The sequence below is a fragment of the Oncorhynchus nerka genome, unplaced genomic scaffold, assembly GCF_034236695.1.
Source record: "Oncorhynchus nerka isolate Pitt River unplaced genomic scaffold, Oner_Uvic_2.0 unplaced_scaffold_1634, whole genome shotgun sequence".
In the NCBI taxonomy this organism is placed as follows: Eukaryota; Metazoa; Chordata; class Actinopteri; order Salmoniformes; family Salmonidae; genus Oncorhynchus; species Oncorhynchus nerka.
The window spans coordinates 17,249-35,154 of record NW_027039688.1 but is presented as its reverse complement, the minus strand read 5'-3'; the positions used below and the strand labels follow the sequence as shown (position 1 = coordinate 35,154).

The following is a 17,906-nucleotide window of genomic DNA, read 5'->3' as shown; positions in this document are numbered from 1 at the left end:
CCAAGAGGCATGGAGAGACAGCCTTTTAACTATCCCAAAGCCTAGGACCAAGAGGCATGGAGAGACAGCCTTTTAACTATCCCAAAGCCTAGGACCAAGAGGCATGGAGAGACAGCCTTTTAACTATCCCAAAGCCTAGGACCAAGAGGCATGGAGAGACAGCCTTTTAACTATCACAAAGCCTAGGACCAAGAGGCATGGAGAGACAGCCTTTTAACTATCACAAAGCCTAGGACCAAGAGGCATGGAGAGACAGCCTTTTAACTATCCCAAAGCCTAGGACCACAAAGCCTAGGACCAAGAGGCATGGAGAGACAGCCTTTTAACTATCACAAAGCCTAGGACCAAGAGGCATGGAGAGACAGCCTTTTAACTATCACAAAGCCTAGGACCAAGAGGCATGGAGAGACAGCCTTTTAACTATCACAAAGCCTAGGACCAAGAGGCATGGAGAGACAGCCTTTTAACTATCACAAAGCCTAGGACCAAGAGGCATGGAGAGACAGCCTTTTAACTATCACAAAGCCTAGGACCAAGAGGCATGGAGAGACAGCCTTTTAACTATCACAAAGCCTAGGACCAAGAGGCATGGAGAGACAGCCTTTTAACTATCACAAAGCCTAGGACCAAGAGGCATGGAGAGACAGCCTTTTAACTATCACAAAGCCTAGGACCAAGAGGCATGGAGAAACAGCCTTTTAACTATCACAAAGCCTAGGACCAAGAGGCATGGAGAGACAGTCTTTAGTTATTATGCCCCTGCCTCTGGAATAGCCTGCCAGAGAACCTGAGGGGGGCCAACACTGTGGACATATTTAAAATAGACCTTTTCAGCTTTACTTTCCTTAGGGTGCTTTTAGATGGTTCAGTTTTTATTGTGCATTTTTCAGTTTTTATTTTCATTGTTTTTGTTAGTCTTTCCCTGTGAAGCATATTGTGTTGCATTCCATGTCTGAAATGTATCTAAATAAAGCTAGATTTGATTTTCATAACCAATATAAATGTCTCTAAGGCAGCTAAAGCAGGGGATGATATCTGTTGATTGGTCTCAGAGGGAGTGAGTAACAGGGACTGGCGGTTACCTTGCGCAGACCTGGAACGATCATCACAGTTCTATTGGCACTGATGTCCTCATCTAGATTGAACCACTCCCCTTGCTCTGCGCGAGATTGGAGGACAAATCCAGTGATGGGCGGGAACTGAGCCACAGGAGACCATTGCAGGACTATACCTGCCAAGCTCTGATTGGTTAAGAGCGATGTGGGCGGTTCTAGTTTCGCTCTCCCTGGGAGTGTATCTGATGGTGTAAAGCAGAACAGCCTTAGAAAGAAATACCCCTACTTTGGGGAAAAAATGTAATGCCTAATTCTCCATGGCATGCAGCCTTGAGTAGACAATGTCATCCAGGTTCTCAACACAACGGGTACTGACTCAGAGTTCGGACGGTGGCGATCTCACTGAAAGGCCCAGTACCCACTTTGTTGTGTGGCAGGACACTGAACTGGTACTCTGTGTCAGGGACCAGCCCCGTCACCTGCAGACTGGAGCCAGAGGAGGAGGGCACGGCAACAGAGAGCCACTCCTGTTTCTCCCCACTGTCACCCACAGACATCTGCTTCAACCTGCAGAGAGAGAAGGAGAGGGGGAGTGAATGGAGAGAGAAGGAAAAAAGAAAAAGAAAAGGGAGCGAGAGAGAGAAAGAAAAAATAGAAGAGAGAAAAGAGAGACAGCCAGTGTGTGTGTGCATATGTTTCTACTGATCTTATACCATTTATTGCATCTTGCCTATGACGCTCGGCCATCGCTCATCAAAATGTTTACATGTACATATTCTTATTCCATCCCTTTAGTTTTGTGTGTGTTAAGTAGTTGTTGGGGCATTGTTCGATTTATTTGTTACTGCACTGTCGGAACTAGAAGCACAAGCATTTCACTACAAGCATGTACATAGACCTTTGTCTGAATTTGATTAGAGCTTTGATCGAAAATTCAAGCCTGATGCTACCTGAGCCTGATGAACCATATATATAATACATTTTATGAGCCCTGATTGTGCTGTTATCCAATATCCTACAGTACAGTATATGATATAGGCTACTGCACATCACGCACAACAGAAAAACATCAAAGCCAATAGATGTAGCTAGCTATATGCTCTCTTGGGTAAATAAATGAAACTAGCTCCAGTAGGCTAATAAAAACTGTATTACTGTACTGTATTCTATTATACTGTATTAAATGGACTGAAATTACGCACCTTGTTCAACCTACGGGGCGGCAGCGTAGCCTAGTGGTTAAAGCGTTGGACTAGTAATTGAAAGGTTGCCAGTTCATATCCCTGAGCTGACAAGGTACAAATCTGTCATTCTACCCCTGAACAGGCAGTTAACCCACTGTTCCAAGGCTGTCATTGAAAATAAGAATTTGTTCTTAACTGACTTGCATGGTCAAATAAAATTGCTAAAGCTGAGAGAACATGCAATTCTGGTGCAGCACATGCGGCTTACAAATTTACAAGTAGGATGTAGTCTAGAGAATGTTATTTTATTTTCGGAATATAACAAGGCCTATTTTTATAATTAGTAGGCTGAAGCATATGTAGGCCTACCTTTCATAAGATCCTGTGTGGCTCAGTTGGTAGAGCATGGTGCTTGCAACGCCAGGGTTGTGGGTTCGATTCCCACGCAAGGCCCATATGAAAATGTATGAACTCACAACTGTAAGTTGCTTTAGATATGAGAGTTGTCTAAAATGTTATTCATGTTTTCCTTCCTCCTCTTTAGCTATTGTTGCTTTTGTTCCTTCCTCGCTTTCAACAGTTAAATGCAATATATGTTGTTGTCCTTATCGTCATCAATCAAATGACATGTTTGAAAAATATAGGACTAGAATTAGAATCAGAAGGCTCCACGGAGATCGAATGGTTTTGAACAGGAAGATCTATTTTGGATGCAATTTGAAGGCAATTGATGGAGAGAGAGAGAGAAAGACTGCTCACACATGCTATGATTTAAAGCAACGATATTTGAGTGATAGGCCGTTTTAAAACTATGCAGTTGCAATTAAAAATATATATACAGTACCAGTCAAATGTTTAGGGACACCTACTCATTCAAGGGTTTTTCATTACTTTTTTACTATTTTCTACATTGTAGTATAATAGTGAAGACATCAAAACTATGAAATAACACATATGGAATCATGTAGTACACAAAAAAGTGTTAAACAAATCCAAATATATTTTAGATTTTTCAAAGTAGCCACCCTTTGCCTTCATGACAGCTTTGTACTGGCATTCTCTCAACCAGCTTCATGAGGTAGTCACCTGGAATGCATTTCAATTAACAGGTGTGGCTTGTTAAACGTTTATTTGTGGAATTTATTTCCATCTTAATGTGTTTGAGCCAATCAGTTGTGTTGTGACAAGGTATGGGTGGTATACAGAAGATGGCCCTATTTGATAAAAGTCCAAGTCCATATTATGGCAAGAACAGCTCAAATAAGCAAAGAGAAATGACATTTAGACATTGCATATGATTGAACAGTTTCATTTCACATCATGCTGTTGATATAAATAATTGATTATAATTTACCGGTTTCTCATAGTTATTAATCATGGGAAAAGGGGGTGGTTTTGGGTGGTAAATCTCAGTAACCGGGTACCTGCTATTCAGCCCTAGTGTGTGTGTGTATGTGTGTGTGTGCAAATTCTATGCACTATAACAGATGAAGAGACTGCACAATGCATTCTATGCTCCATGTGACAGATCTAAATGACAACATAGATATTCTATAATATAATAATTTTCACGAGATGAGGCAGGGTTTGTAAAAGAAAACTGCTTGAAAAAGGACAGTTGAACAGCATCCTTTTCCCAGTGATTTCTCTTTCAACCGTTCCTCTATCTGGAATCGGTAATTACTGTTTGTGGATTTCTGTGTTCTGTACCCGTCTATGTCAATACAATATGTCTGCTTCCCTGTTTGTGATTGTTTACCCCTGCTGCTGATGATGATCTGTCCTCCACTGACGTTCAATACAGTATATTAATATGTTGCTGCTATGGTTACACAGAGGGAGACAGAACAGAGACTAGAAGAGTAGACGACTCACCAGACAGAGAAGAGAGGGAGACAGAACAGAGACTAGAAGAGTAGACGACTCACCAAACAGAGAAGAGAGGGAGACAGAACAGAGACTAGAAGAGTAGACAACTCACCAGACAGAGAAGAGAGGGAGACAGAACAGAGACTAGAAGAGTAGACGACTCACCAGACAGAGAAGAGAGGGAGACAGAACAGAGACTAGAAGAGTAGACGACTCACCAGACAGAGAAGAGAGGGACACAGAACAGAGACTAGAAGAGTAGACGACTCACCAGACAGAGAAGAGAGGGAGACAGAACAGAGACTAGAAGAGTAGACGACTCACCAGACAGAGAAGAGAGGGAGACAGAACAGAGACTAGAAGAGTAGACGACTCACCAGACAGAGAAGAGATGGACACAGAACAGAGACTAGAAGAGTAGACGACTCACCAGACAGAGAAGAGAGGGACACAGAAGAGAGACTAGAAGAGTAGACGACTCACCAGACAGAGAAGAGAGGGAGACAGAACAGAGACTAGAAGAGTAGACGACTCACCAGACAGAGAAGAGAGGGAGACAGAACAGAGACTAGAAGAGTAGACGACTCACCAGACAGAGAAGAGAGGGACACAGAACAGAGACTAGAAGAGTAGACGACTCACCAGACAGAGAAGAGAGGGACACAGAACAGAGACTAGAAGAGTAGACGACTCACCAGACAGAGAAGAGAGGGACACAGAACAGAGACTAGAAGAGTAGACGACTCACCAGACAGTGAAGAGAGGGAGACAGAACAGAGACTAGAAGAGTAGACGACTCACCAAACAGAGAAGAGAGGGAGACAGAACAGAGACTAGAAGAGTAGACGACTCACCAGACAGAGAAGAGAGGGAGACAGAACAGAGACTAGAAGAGTAGACGACTCACCAGACAGAGAAGAGAGGGAGACAGAACAGAGACTAGAAGAGTAGACGACTCACCAGACAGAGAAGAGAGGGACACAGAACAGAGACTAGAAGAGTAGACGACTCACCAGACAGAGAAGAGAGGGAGACAGAACAGAGACTAGAAGAGTAGACGACTCACCAGACAGAGAAGAGAGGGAGACAGAACAGAGACTAGAAGAGTAGACGACTCACCAGACAGAGAAGAGAGGGACACAGAACAGAGACTAGAAGAGTAGACGACTCACCAGACAGAGAAGAGAGGGACACAGAAGAGAGACTAGAAGAGTAGACGACTCACCAGACAGAGAAGAGAGGGAGACAGAACAGAGACTAGAAGAGTAGACGACTCACCAGACAGAGAAGAGAGGGAGACAGAACAGAGACTAGAAGAGTAGACGACTCACCAGACAGAGAAGAGAGGGACACAGAACAGAGACTAGAAGAGTAGACGACTCACCAGACAGAGAAGAGAGGGACACAGAACAGAGACTAGAAGAGTAGACGACTCACCAGACAGAGAAGAGAGGGACACAGAACAGAGACTAGAAGAGTAGACGACTCACCAGACAGAGAAGAGAGGGACACAGAACAGAGACTAGAAGAGTAGACGACTCACCAGACAGAGAAGAGAGGGAGACAGAACAGAGACTAGAAGAGTAGACGACTCACCAGACAGTGAACTTCTGGGGGTATCCCCCATCAAAGCCTGGTTCCCAGGACACATTGGCCTGCTTGACCCCTGGAAACACAGACACCAGGGTGGCAGCATGGGGACTGGTGCCTGACACACAGAGAGAGAAGGAGAAGAACGAGTGAGAAGGAAGAAGAGGGAGAATAGAAAATGAAATAAGAGTTGCATCCTTGTTCAACACGCATCCGTAATACACTGGTGAGGTTCCACAATGTCATGAATACATATTAGCTACATTAATAAAGATGACTTAGATGCGTGTCAGTCAATCTGTCTGTTCCACTCACCCAGCGCTGAGATGAGAGTGCTGGCTTTGACAGTTCCCACGCGGTTGGTAACACTGCACTCCCACTCCCCCTGGTGGTCTTTACTGAGAGGAAGCAGCAGCAGGGAGCCGTTGGCTGCTACAGAGTACTGAGAGAGTGTGGCAGGTGCAACCTACAGACAGGGAGGACAGAGAGGAGACCGGACACACAAGCTGGGCTGATCGCTGAACTGCAATTAGTGAAGAGTTTGTTTGTCCCCGTTTGTCCAGAAAGGTGTGTGTGTGTGATTACCGGTCTCTCATTACCTTTTCGGCGCCGACTGAGATGGCCGCCTCGCTTCGCGTTCCTAGGAAACTATGCAGTTTTTTGTTTTTTTACGTGTTATTTCTTACATTAGTACCCCAGGTCATCTTAGGTTTCATTACATACAGTCGAGAAGAACTACTGAATATAAGATCAGCGTCAACTCACCATCAGTACGACCAAGAATATGTTTTCCGCGACGCGGATCCGGTGTTCTGCCTTACAAACAGGACAACGGAATGGATCGCATGCAGCGACCCAAGGAAACGACTCCGAAAAAGAGGGAAACGAGGCGGTGTTCTGGTCAGACTCCGAAAAAGGGCACATCGCGCACCACTCCCCAGCATTCTTCTTGCCAATGTCCAGTCTCTTGACAACAAGGTTGACGAAATCCGAGCAAGGGTAGCATTCCAGAGGGACATCAGAGACTGCAACGCTCTCTGCTTCACGGAAACATGGCTTACTGGGAAGACGCTATCCGATGCGGTGCAGCCAACGGGTTTCTCCACGCATCGCGCCGAGAGAAACAAACATCTTTCTGGTAAGAAGAGTGGCGGGGGCGTATGCCTCATGACTAACGAGACATGGTGTGATGAAGGAAACATACAGGAACTCAAATCCTTCTGTTCACCTGATTTAGAATTCCTCACAATCAAATGTAGACCGCATTATCTTCCAAGAGAATTCTCTTCGATTATAATCACAGCCGTATATATCCCCCCCAAGCAGACACATCGATGGCTCTGAACAAACTTTATTTAACTCTTTGCAAACTGGAAACCATTTATCCGGAGGTTGCATTCATTGTAGCTGGGGATTTTAACAAAGCTAATCTGAAAACAAGACTCCCTAAATTTTATCAGCATATCGATTGCGCAACCAGGGGTGGTAAAACCTTGGATCATTGTTACTCTAACTTCCGCGACGCATATAAGGCCCTGCCCCGCCCCCTTTCGGAAAAGCTGACCACGACTCCATTTTGCTGATCCCTGCCTACAGGCAGAAACTAAAACAAGAGGCTCCCACGCTGAGGTCTGTCCAACGCTGGTCAGACCAAGCTGACTCCACACTCCAAGACTGCTTCCATCACGTGGACTGGGACATGTTTTTCGTATTGCGTCAGATGGAAATATTGACGAATACGCTGATTCGGTGTGCGAGTTCATTAGAACGTGCGTCGAAGATGTCGTTCCCATAGCAACGATAAAAACATTCCCAAACCAGAAACCGTGGATTGATGGCAGCATTCGCGTGAAACTGAAAGCGCGAACCACTGCTTTTAATCAGGGCAAGGTGTCTGGTAACATGTCCGAATATAAACAATGCAGCTATTCCCTCCGCAAGGCTATTAAACAAGCTAAGCGTCAGTACAGAGACAAAGTGGAATCTCAATTCAATGGCTCAGACACAAGAGGCATGTGGCAGGGTCTACAGTCAATCACGGACTACAAGAAGAAACCCAGCCCAGTCACGGACCAGGATGTCTTGCTCCCAGGCAGACTAAATAACTTTTGCCCGCTTTGAGGACAATACAGTGCCACTGACACGGCCTGCAACGAAAACATGCAGTCTCTCCTTCACTGCAGCCGAGGTGAGTAAGACATTTAAACGTGTTAACCCTCGCAAGGCTGCAGGCCCAGACGGCATCCCCAGCCGCGCCCTCAGAGCATGCGCAGACCAGCTGGCCGGTGTGTTTACGGACATATTCAATCAATCCCTATACCAGTCTGCTGTTCCCACATGCTTCAAGAGGGCCACCATTGTTCCTGTTCCCAAGAAAGCTAAGGTAACTGAGCTAAACGACTACCGCCCGTAGCACTCACTTCCGTCATCATGAAGTGCTTTGAGAGACTAGTCAAGGACCATATCACCTCCACCCTACCTGACACCCTAGACCCACTCCAATTTGCTTACCGCCCAAATAGGTCCACAGACGATGCAATCTCAACCACACTGCACACTGCCCTAACCCACCTGGACAAGAGGAATACCTATGTGAGAATGCTGTTCATCGACTACAGCTCGGCATTCAACACCATAGTACCCTCCAAGCTCGTCATCAAGCTCGAGACCCTGGGTCTCGACCCCGCCCTGTGCAACTGGGTACTGGACTTCCTGACGGGCCGCCCCCAGGTGGTGAGGGTAGGCAACAACATCTCCTCCCCGCTGATCCTCAACACGGGGCCCCACAAGGGTGCGTTCTGAGCCCTCTCCTGTACTCCCTGTTCACCCACGACTGCGTGGCCACGCACGCCTCCAACTCAATCATCAAGTTTGCGGACGACACAACAGTGGTAGGCTTGATTACCAACAACGACGAGACGGCCTACAGGGAGGAGGTGAGGGCCCTCGGAGTGTGGTGTCAGGAAAATAACCTCACACTCAACGTCAACAAAACTAAGGAGATGATTGTGGACTTCAGGAAACAGCAGAGGGAACACCCCTATCCACATCGATGGATCAGTAGTGGAGAGGGTAGCAAGTTTTAAGTTCCTCGGCATACACATCACAGACAAACTGAATTGGTCCACTCACACTGACAGCTTCGTGAAGAAGGCGCAGCAGCGCCTCTTCAACCTCAGGAGGCTGAAGAAATTCGGCTTGTCACCAAAAGCACTCACAAACTTCTACAGATGCACAATCGAGAGCATCCTGGCGGGCTGTATCACCGCCTGGTACGGCAACTGCTCCGCCCTCAACCGTAAGGCTCTCCAGAGGGTAGTGAGGTCTGCACAACGCATCACCGGGGGCAAACTACCTGCCCTCCAGGACACCTACACCACCCGGTGTTACAGGAAGGCCATAAAGATCATCAAGGACATCAACCACCCGAACCACTGCCTGTTCACCCCGCTATCATCCAGAAGGCGAGGTCAGTACAGGTGCATCAAAGCTGGGACCGAGAGACTGAAAAACAGCTTCTATCTCAAGGCCATCAGACTGTTAAACAGCCACCACTAACATTGAGTGGCTGCTGCCAACACACTGTCATTGACACTGACCCAACTCCAGCCACTTTAATAATGGGAATTGATGGGAAATTATGTAAATATATCACTAGCCACTTTAAACAATGCTACCTTATATAATGTTACTTACCCTACATTATTCATCTCATATGCATACGTATATACTGTACTCTAGATCATCGACTGCATCCTTATGTCACTAGCCACTTTAACTATGCCACTTTGTTTACTTTGTCTACATACTCATCTCATATGTATATACTGTACTCGATACCATCTACTGTATGCTGCTCTGTACCATCACTCATTCATATATCCTTATGTGCATATTCCTTATCCCCTTACACTGTGTATAAGACAGTAGTTTTGGAATTGTTAGTTAGATTACTTGTTGGTTATCACTGCATTGTCGGAACTAGAAGCACAAGCATTTCGCTACACTCGCAATAACATCTGCTAACCATGTGTATGTGACAAATACAATTTGATTTGATTTGATTTGAAGGTGTGTGTGTGTGTGCGAGTGTGAGTGTGTATATGTTCTTTCTTGCATGTGTGTGTTAAATAATAGCTATCTCTGCTCCAGGGCATGTCCACAGTTCATACTATCTTGTTCACATGTTGCCAGGCCTGTGTGCGTGCTTGTTGACTCAAGTGGTCAGTGGAGTCGTTTGCTGTGGAGCGTATTGAAATGCAGTCACCTTGCTCCAGGTTACAGTAGGGGCTGGCTCTCCAGTGGTCTGGCAGGGGATAACAAGCGTCCTCCCCACCTCCTCTCGATACACCTTTCGGGGAGACACGTTGAGTGACGGGGGGTCCTCCCGGTCGGAAAACAAAACAACCAGCCATGTCATTTAGACGAGGGCTTTGTCACAATTCGAGAAAGCGAGTGAAACAGTAGATTACCTTTAGCTGTAGCCAAGATGAACCTCATCTTAACCTATTTACTACCTGTTCACAAAAGGATTAGCACAACAATTAACCTGCCATACAGGAGCGATTGTAATCAGGCCACATTGAACTCAATTCATGTCACAGACTGACAAGTGAGAAGAGAGAGAAAAATCATCTAAATATATTTTCTAAAACTCCTTACTTGTCTCAGATATGAGCTCTCCCTTTGGACTGAAAGAGGCAGATAATTGGGTCGCACTTTATTTTAAAGTACTGTCTCCACATAGTTGTTATTTACTTGCAATTTACAAGGAAACGAAGTGGTAAAAATGGGGAATTCTAGTTCATTTTCTAAGAAACAAAGCAATATTTCTAAAGTTATTATTGTGTAATTACCATTTTACCACATCATTTCGAGGATAAATAAAGGGTCATTTAAAGTGCTAGAAAACTGTGTGCACCCTGACCTGTAGGATGACTGTCGTGGGCCCTGATTGGCCCATGGTCCCGAAGCTGTTGTAGGGGGTGCACTTGTACACGCCTGTTGCATCATCATTGACAGCTGCCATGAACACCGAGCCTTCAGACGTCAGCGTCCATCCTGGGTACTGATTGGATAAAACAGTGAGAGGTCAGAGAACTTCTCAACAGTTTTTCAATTCAACTTAATGTTCATATATCTCTCTTGAATGGGAACATATTCTCTTCTGAGCACTAGGTCTACATGGCATATTGATTCCTTATGGAAATGGAAGATATGGGTAGATATCAGGTTGATCCCTCTACCGTGGCCAGATCCAGTGGCTGTCCATCCTTGGTCCAATCAACACGGAGCAAGAGGGGCTGGGCTCTCACAGGGCAGGAGACCAGACCCCCCAGGCCTGTGGGGAGATACGTCTGCTGAGGCATCAGGAGAGCCTGGGCAGGGTCTGCGAGGAAGGAAGGAAACAAATGAAATGATAGATGGATAGAAAGGATTTGTATAGTGACGTGGGGGACTGAAGATTAGAGATGAAGACATCGGCACGTAGACACTTACGTCTCACAGTGAGACTGGCGGAAGCAGTAGGCGGAGTTAACAGGCCATTGGTGGGCATGCAGGTGTAGTTCCCAGAATCGTCTGGGGTGACGCGGGTGATGAGGAGGGTGCCGTCCACCATGATCTTCACCCGGGACTTTAGAGGCCTAGCAACAAAGCAAAACGTAAACATTCAGACACACAACCCATGAAGGACATTCAAATAAAGCAAACGCCACATTAGAAACATCATAACAAACGCACAAATCCCATGTAAACACACAAATCCAACATGAAGAAGCGGTGACAAAACACACCAAACTTACTCTATGTGATGGACGTTCTCTCCCTGCCTCTGCCACACATAGGTCATGTTGGGGGGATCCGCCACGGCCTGGCACCGCAGCAGGGCATTCTGGGTCATGTTGAGGACCGTGTTATTCGGGGGGATAACAATAACTGGAGGACCTGTTTGAGACCAGATAGAAGAGATACGGGATTTCTTTCCTTGATCAAACTTAGCAGGACATCGCAGATTAGCAAGATATCTCAAATCCAATCAGTTATCTGGTGAGAGCAACACTACCACACAGCAGGACACAGCAACATTTTTCATGTTGTTAGATTATGGCTGATTGAGATAAATGTTTAGAGGATTTGCTTGAAGGTCTGTTTTGCGGTCTTACATAAGGCTTTGAAAAAGTTACTACAGCCAGAAATCAAAGCCGTACTATAATCCAAACAGGTGCCAAAGCTAAACGGCACATCCTCGTCACATTGACGTCACTGGGCATAAACATAGCATGGCTTCAAATAAATGGAGCATATTGTATTGCATAAGTGAGATTCATGAGGAAAAACATCCACAGAAAGAACACTACATAAATCCTCATATTCACCTGTAATGCAAGAACTCCCATTCACCACCAGATGGCGATAATGCCTCACCACACTCAACAGAGGATTTGGGTAACACTAGACAAAGTGATGGGAGATTGACTAAGATTGGGAGAAAATAAGGACAGAGTATGCTGCTAGATTTTTCTATTCTCCTTGTATGACCCAGGGGGAAACTGTAGTCAGGAAACTCATAAACAAACAGACAGTGACTGACCTTTGACCTTCAGCTTTGTAACATGAGTCACATTGCCCTGTGTGTTGGTGGCGAGACATTCATACCGTCCTCCGGCCTCCGTGCTCACTGCTCTGAGAGACAACGTCCCACTCAGCAGCTGAGATACAGAGAGAGAGAGACAAAGAGCGAGAGCAAGAGAGCAATGAATTTCCCTGCAGGGACAATAAAGTTTGCATTGAGAGCGAGAGAGATTGCAATGTGGGATTGTAGTGGTGAAATTAACTTTTTATATATTTTTGTTGTTTAGCCTTGAAGACTGAACCATGACTCCTCACCTCAACTTTGTCTCCTCCAATCAGAGTACCATCTTTAGCCCAGGTTATGGTGGGTGGTGGGTGGCCACGAGCAACACAGGCTAGAGAGAGATAATTCCCCACTAGAGCCTCCAGGACAGGGGGAGGGGTCTTGGTGAAAATAGGAGGAGCTACAGAACAACAACAAGGACAGTCAACACAACAACGTCAATCCCTTTCCCAGAGAGAGCTGAAGGTCTTATAAACAACAAAGCTGAATCAGCAGGTTTGACCCTGTTTAAAGTCAAATTGGCTAAAGGCTATTGAACTGGGGTACGCAAACATCACACGCCGATCATGTAATGTACAGTCCTCCAGTGAGTGAGTAAAGCTCTCCCTGACACTGTGCGCCTACCAAGGAGTCTTAAACCTCATCAGACAATGGCCTTAGTTGTGAACCTGCAGGTCTTTGACGGTACACCACAGGCCATGTGCCTGGCTAATCTGCCCAAAAGCCTCTGCTCCTCTCTCCTCTCTTCTCCTGCTCCTCTCTCTTCTCATGCTCCTCTCTCTTCTCATGCTCCTCCCCCCTCCTCTCTCCTCTCCTGCTCCTCTCTCCTATCCTGCTCCTCTCTCCTCTCCTGCTCCTCTCTCCTCTCCTGCTCCTCTCTCCTATCCTGCTCCTCTCTCCTCTCCTGCTCCTCTCTCTTCTCCTGCTCCTCTCTCTTCTCCTGCTCCTCCCCCCTCCTCTCTCCTCTCCTGGTCCTCTCTCCTCTCCTGCTCCTCGCTCACCTCACCAAATATCTGCGTGGCAGGAGAGTGGCGGGGTGTCTGCATGAGTGAGATGTTACAATGTGTTCGTCTGAGCAGTCATGTTTTGTTGAGAGAGAGAGGTCAGAGATAGATAGAGGGAGTGTGAGTGTAGAGAGAGAGGTCAGAGAGATAGAGGAGTGTGAGTGTAGAGAGAGAGGTCAGAGAGATAGAGGAGTGTGAGTGTAGAGAGAGAGGTCAGAGAGAGATAGAGGGAGTGTGTGTGTAGAGAGAGAGGTCAGAGAGATAGAGGAGTGTGAGTGTAGAGAGAGATCAGAGAGAGATAGAGGGAGTGTGAGTGTAGACAGAGAGGTCAGAGAGAGATAGAGGGGGGGTGTGTAGAGAGAGAGAGAGAGATAGAGCGAGAGAGAACAGAGAAAGATTGGGGGTGGGTGTAGAGAGAGAGAGAGAGAGAGAGAGAGAGAGAGCGAGAGCGAGAGAGAGAGAGAACCGAGAGAGAACCGATAGAGATTGAGGGGGTGTGTAGAGAGAGAAAGAGAGAGATAGAGAACAGACACAGAGAGAGAGAGAGAGAGAGAGAGAGAGAGAGAGAGAGAGAGAGAGAGAACAAAGAGAGATAGAGGGGGTGTGTGTAGAGAGAGAGGACAGAGAGAGATAGAGGGTGTGTGTGTAGAGAAAGTGGTCAGGGAGAGATAGTGTGAGTGTGTGTGGAGAAAGACATCAGAGAGAGATAGAGGGAGTGTGTGTGGAGAAAGATCAGAGAGAGATAGAGGGAGTGTGTGTGGAGAAAGAGATCAGAGAGAGATAGAGGGAGTGTGTGTGGAGAAAGAGATCAGAGAGAGATAGAGGGAGTGTGTGTGGAGAAAGAGATCAGAGAGAGATAGAGGGAGTGTGTGTGGAGAAAGAGATCAGAGAGAGATAGAGGGAGTGTGTGTGGAGAAAGAGATCAGAGAGAGATAGAGGGAGTGTGTGTGGAGAAAGAGATCAGAGAGAGATAGAGGGAGTGTGTGTGGAGAAAGAGATCAGAGAGAGATAGAGGGAGTGTGTGTGGAGAAAGAGATCAGAGAGATAGAGGGAGTGTGTGTAGGATAGGAAGGATGAGGATAATAGGGCTCCATGGCTGTCAAATCATCCCCCTCCCCACCACCAGCCCCTCCCCACCAAAGCCCCTCCTCTCATCCCCTCCCCACCACCAGCCCCTCCCTCACCAGCCCCTCCCCACCACCAGCCCCTCCTCTCACCAGCCCCTCCCCCACCAGCCCCTCCTCTCACCAGCCCCTCCCCATCACCAGCCCCTCCCCACCACCAGCCCCTCCTCTCACCAGCCCCTCCCCATCACCAGCCCCTCCCCACCACCAGCCCCTCCCCATTACCAGCCCCTCCTCTCACCAGCCCCTCCCCACCACCAGCCCCTCCTCTCACCAGCCCTCCCCATCACCAGCCCCTCCCCACCACCAGCCCCCCTCTCACCAGCACCTCCCCATCACCAGCCCAAGCCCACCACCAGCACCAGGGCTCCCCATGGTGGGGACCAGCCCACCCTACTGTCTGTAACTGGTGAGGACCACCACCAGCCCCTCCTCTCACCAGCCCCTCCCCATCACCAGCCCCTCCCCACCACCAGCCCCTCTTCTCACCAGCCCCTCCCCATCACCAGCCCCTCCCCACCACCAGCCCCTCCCCATTACCAGCCCCTCCTCTCACCAGCCCCTCCCCACCACCAGCCCCTCCTCTCACCAGCCCTCCCCATCACCAGCCCCTCCCCACCACCAGCCCCTCCTCTCACCAGCCCTCCCCATCACCAGCCCCTCCCCATCACCAGCCCCTCCCCACCACCAGCCCCTCCTCTCACCAGTTACAGACAGTAGGGTCCAGGTCCCATTGTGGGTCTCGTCTGTGGTTTTGTCCAACAGGAGGATGCGACACTCGTACAGGCCCTGGTCCTCCATGAGGAGCCCCTTCACTCTCAGAACAGTGTTCCTGACCAGAGACACACGGCCTGGGGACACATAGGAGGACACAGATTTAGACGACATGAGACAAATTACAAACCAATCAGACAACTGGAGTTTTAGGGGTTTTCAATTCAAAGAATGTGTGCTTTACAATTGATAGGAATTTTCTTCAATGGTAGTTAAATGTCCAATAGATAAAGCCTTCAAGATGTTGTGAGCTTTAAAATTTGATCTCCTGGTTGCCAGGTGACTGCACCCTGGGTCAATGGTGTTTGCTGACTCACCCCTCCCTCCCTACCCCCTCCCTGTGGCTTTTCTTCTCTCTCTCTCTCTCTCTCTCTCTCTCTCTCTCTCTCTCTCTCTCACTCGTTATCTCTTAGCTTGTCATTTCTTTTGTTATTCTATAAAGCCATTTTCACAATAAATAACTGAAACACTGCAGTTTATCAGCGTTATTAAGCCTCTCCTTTACAGACAGTGAAGCATTTAGGAAACAAATGAAACATTCACCACGAACTAATAACACTTGAAACTTGAGAAAATGCACATTGTTTGTTTGCCAATTGCCTCCCTCTCATCCATAGACACACACACCTACCACACACACACACACAAGACATTACAAGAGCATGAGCCTGCCTCACACTGTAGCGCTAATGTGTTTGTGACATTGAGTCGTTGAAGTGTGTTGAGCTAATCATTAACCACTGTCCCTGTCCCTAGTGACAGGGAGGGACTGTTTCTATGCCCACCGTGGGGATCAGGAAGCTAGTTAAAGGGATGGTGGCTGTGATAACAGGTGAGGAACCGCGTAGGACGTCACATCTTGTTTACTTTTCCAAATGGAATTGGGGACTAAATCCACATGGGAGTTGGGCTCAGAGCAAAATACACATTCACATGCTAACATACATAAACACACCAGGGACTGGTTCGCTTCAATAACCTTAACCTCTGACCTTTGCTCTATAAACAACCAATAATTCCAGCCAGGGCACAGTATAATAGCAACGATTCACATAGAAGCTTAGCAGAGGTTTGGATTGAAATATAGTTTCTGTGGAGACCTGACAGGCACCATCAGTGATGTGTGTTTTGTCATATATTTGTATTTTTAATCCCAGCGCCCGTCCCCACAGGAAGCCTTTCGCCTTTTGGTAGTCCGTCATTTTAAATAAGAATTTGTTCTTAACTGACTTACCTTGTTAGATAAAGGTTAAATAAAAAAAATATAAATCATGGAGAGCAAGGAGAGGGAAGGGGAGGGTGGATCAACAGAGGAGGCCTGATAGCCTATCGCTGTTTAAAAAGGTGCACATGAAAAACAAAAACCTCTAGAAAGAGTGAGAGAGCTAATAGGGAGGGAGAGAGATAGTAGGGAGAGAGAGAGGGAGATAGATAATAGGGAGAGAGAGAGACATAATAGAGAGAGAGAGAGATAATAGGGAGAGAGAGAGGGAGATAGATAACAGGAAGCGAGAGAGATAACAGGAAAATAGCGAGGGGGAGAGAGATCATAGGGAGAGAGAGGGGGAGAGAGATAATAGGAAGTGGGAGAGAAAATAGGGATAGAGAGTGGTGGAGATAATAGGGAGAGGGAGGGAGAGAGTCAATAGGGAGAGCTAATAGGGAGAGAGAGAGATATTAGGAAGTGAGAGAGATAATAGGGGGAGAGAGGGGGATAGAGAAAATAGGAAGTGAGAGAGATAATAGCGAGAGAGAGAGTGAGGGCGATAATACACAGAGAGAGAGAGAGAGAGAGAGAGAGAGGGAGAGAAGGATGGAAAGACATAATAGGGAGAGAGAGTGAGATAATAGGAAGAGAGAGAGGGAGATAGAAAGCAGGAAGTGAAAGAGATAATAGGAAGAGAGCGAGGGAGAGAGATAATAGGAAGTGAGAGAGAAAATAGGGTGAGAGAGTGAAGGAGATAATAGGGAGAGAGAGGGGGACAGAGATAGTAGGGAGAGTTAATAGGGGGAGGGAGAGATAATAGAGAGAGTGGGAGAGTGATAATAGTGAGATAATAGGGACAGAGATAATAGAGAGAGGGGGAGAGATAATAGGAAGTGAGAGAGATAATAGGGAGAGAGAGGGGGAAGAGATAATATGGAGAGGTGGATGGGGACATAATAGGAAGTGAGAGATAATAGGGAGAGATAATAGGGAGAGAAAGGGAGAGAGAGGGGTAATAGGGAGAGAGAGAGATAATAAGGAAGGGAGAGAGAGGGAGAGAGTAAATAAGGAGAGAGAGGGGGAGAGAAAGATAATAGGGAGTGAGAGAGAGGGTGGGGGTAATAGGGAGATAGAGAAGGAGACAGATAATATAGAGATAAAAGAGGAAGAGAGGGAGCAAGATAATAGGGATAGAGAGAGTTAGAGAGATGGAGAGATACTTGGCAGAGAGGGTGAGATAATAGGAAGAGAGAGAATGAGAGAGAAAACAGGGAGAAAGAGATCATAGGGAGAGAGAGGGGAGAGAGATAATAGAGAGTGGGAGAGATAATAAGGAGAGAGAGGGAGAGATAATAGAGAGTGAGAAAGAGGGAGAGAGGGGGGAGATAATATGGGTGATAGAAGGATATATAATAGGGGAGAGAGGGAGAGAGATAATAGGGAGAGAGGGAGAGATAATAGG

The 17,906-nt window shown here is 46.9% G+C and overlaps 1 protein-coding gene and 1 non-coding gene across 2 annotated transcripts in view; one reads left to right on the top strand and one right to left on the bottom strand.

The window, feature by feature from the left end:
- Positions 1 to 17,906, bottom strand: part of LOC115146919 (protein turtle homolog A-like) — a gene marked incomplete at its 5' end in the record, with an annotated part of 41,720 nt that overhangs the window by 8,423 nt on the left and 15,391 nt on the right. Inside the window, 12 exons of the mRNA XM_065015193.1 lie at positions 1,083 to 1,297; positions 1,432 to 1,622; positions 5,705 to 5,816; positions 6,014 to 6,164; positions 9,966 to 10,082; positions 10,626 to 10,766; positions 10,945 to 11,087; positions 11,198 to 11,343; positions 11,503 to 11,644; positions 12,291 to 12,408; positions 12,587 to 12,735; positions 15,168 to 15,314. Coding sequence (XP_064871265.1) covers positions 1,083 to 1,297; positions 1,432 to 1,622; positions 5,705 to 5,816; positions 6,014 to 6,164; positions 9,966 to 10,082; positions 10,626 to 10,766; positions 10,945 to 11,087; positions 11,198 to 11,343; positions 11,503 to 11,644; positions 12,291 to 12,408; positions 12,587 to 12,735; positions 15,168 to 15,314 — 1,772 coding nt within the window. The remainder of the gene's footprint in view (positions 1 to 1,082; positions 1,298 to 1,431; positions 1,623 to 5,704; positions 5,817 to 6,013; positions 6,165 to 9,965; positions 10,083 to 10,625; positions 10,767 to 10,944; positions 11,088 to 11,197; positions 11,344 to 11,502; positions 11,645 to 12,290; positions 12,409 to 12,586; positions 12,736 to 15,167; positions 15,315 to 17,906) is intronic.
- On the top strand, positions 2,620 to 2,700 carry trnaa-ugc (transfer RNA alanine (anticodon UGC)). The gene has a single exon. It is a non-coding gene; the product is annotated as a tRNA-Ala (tRNA).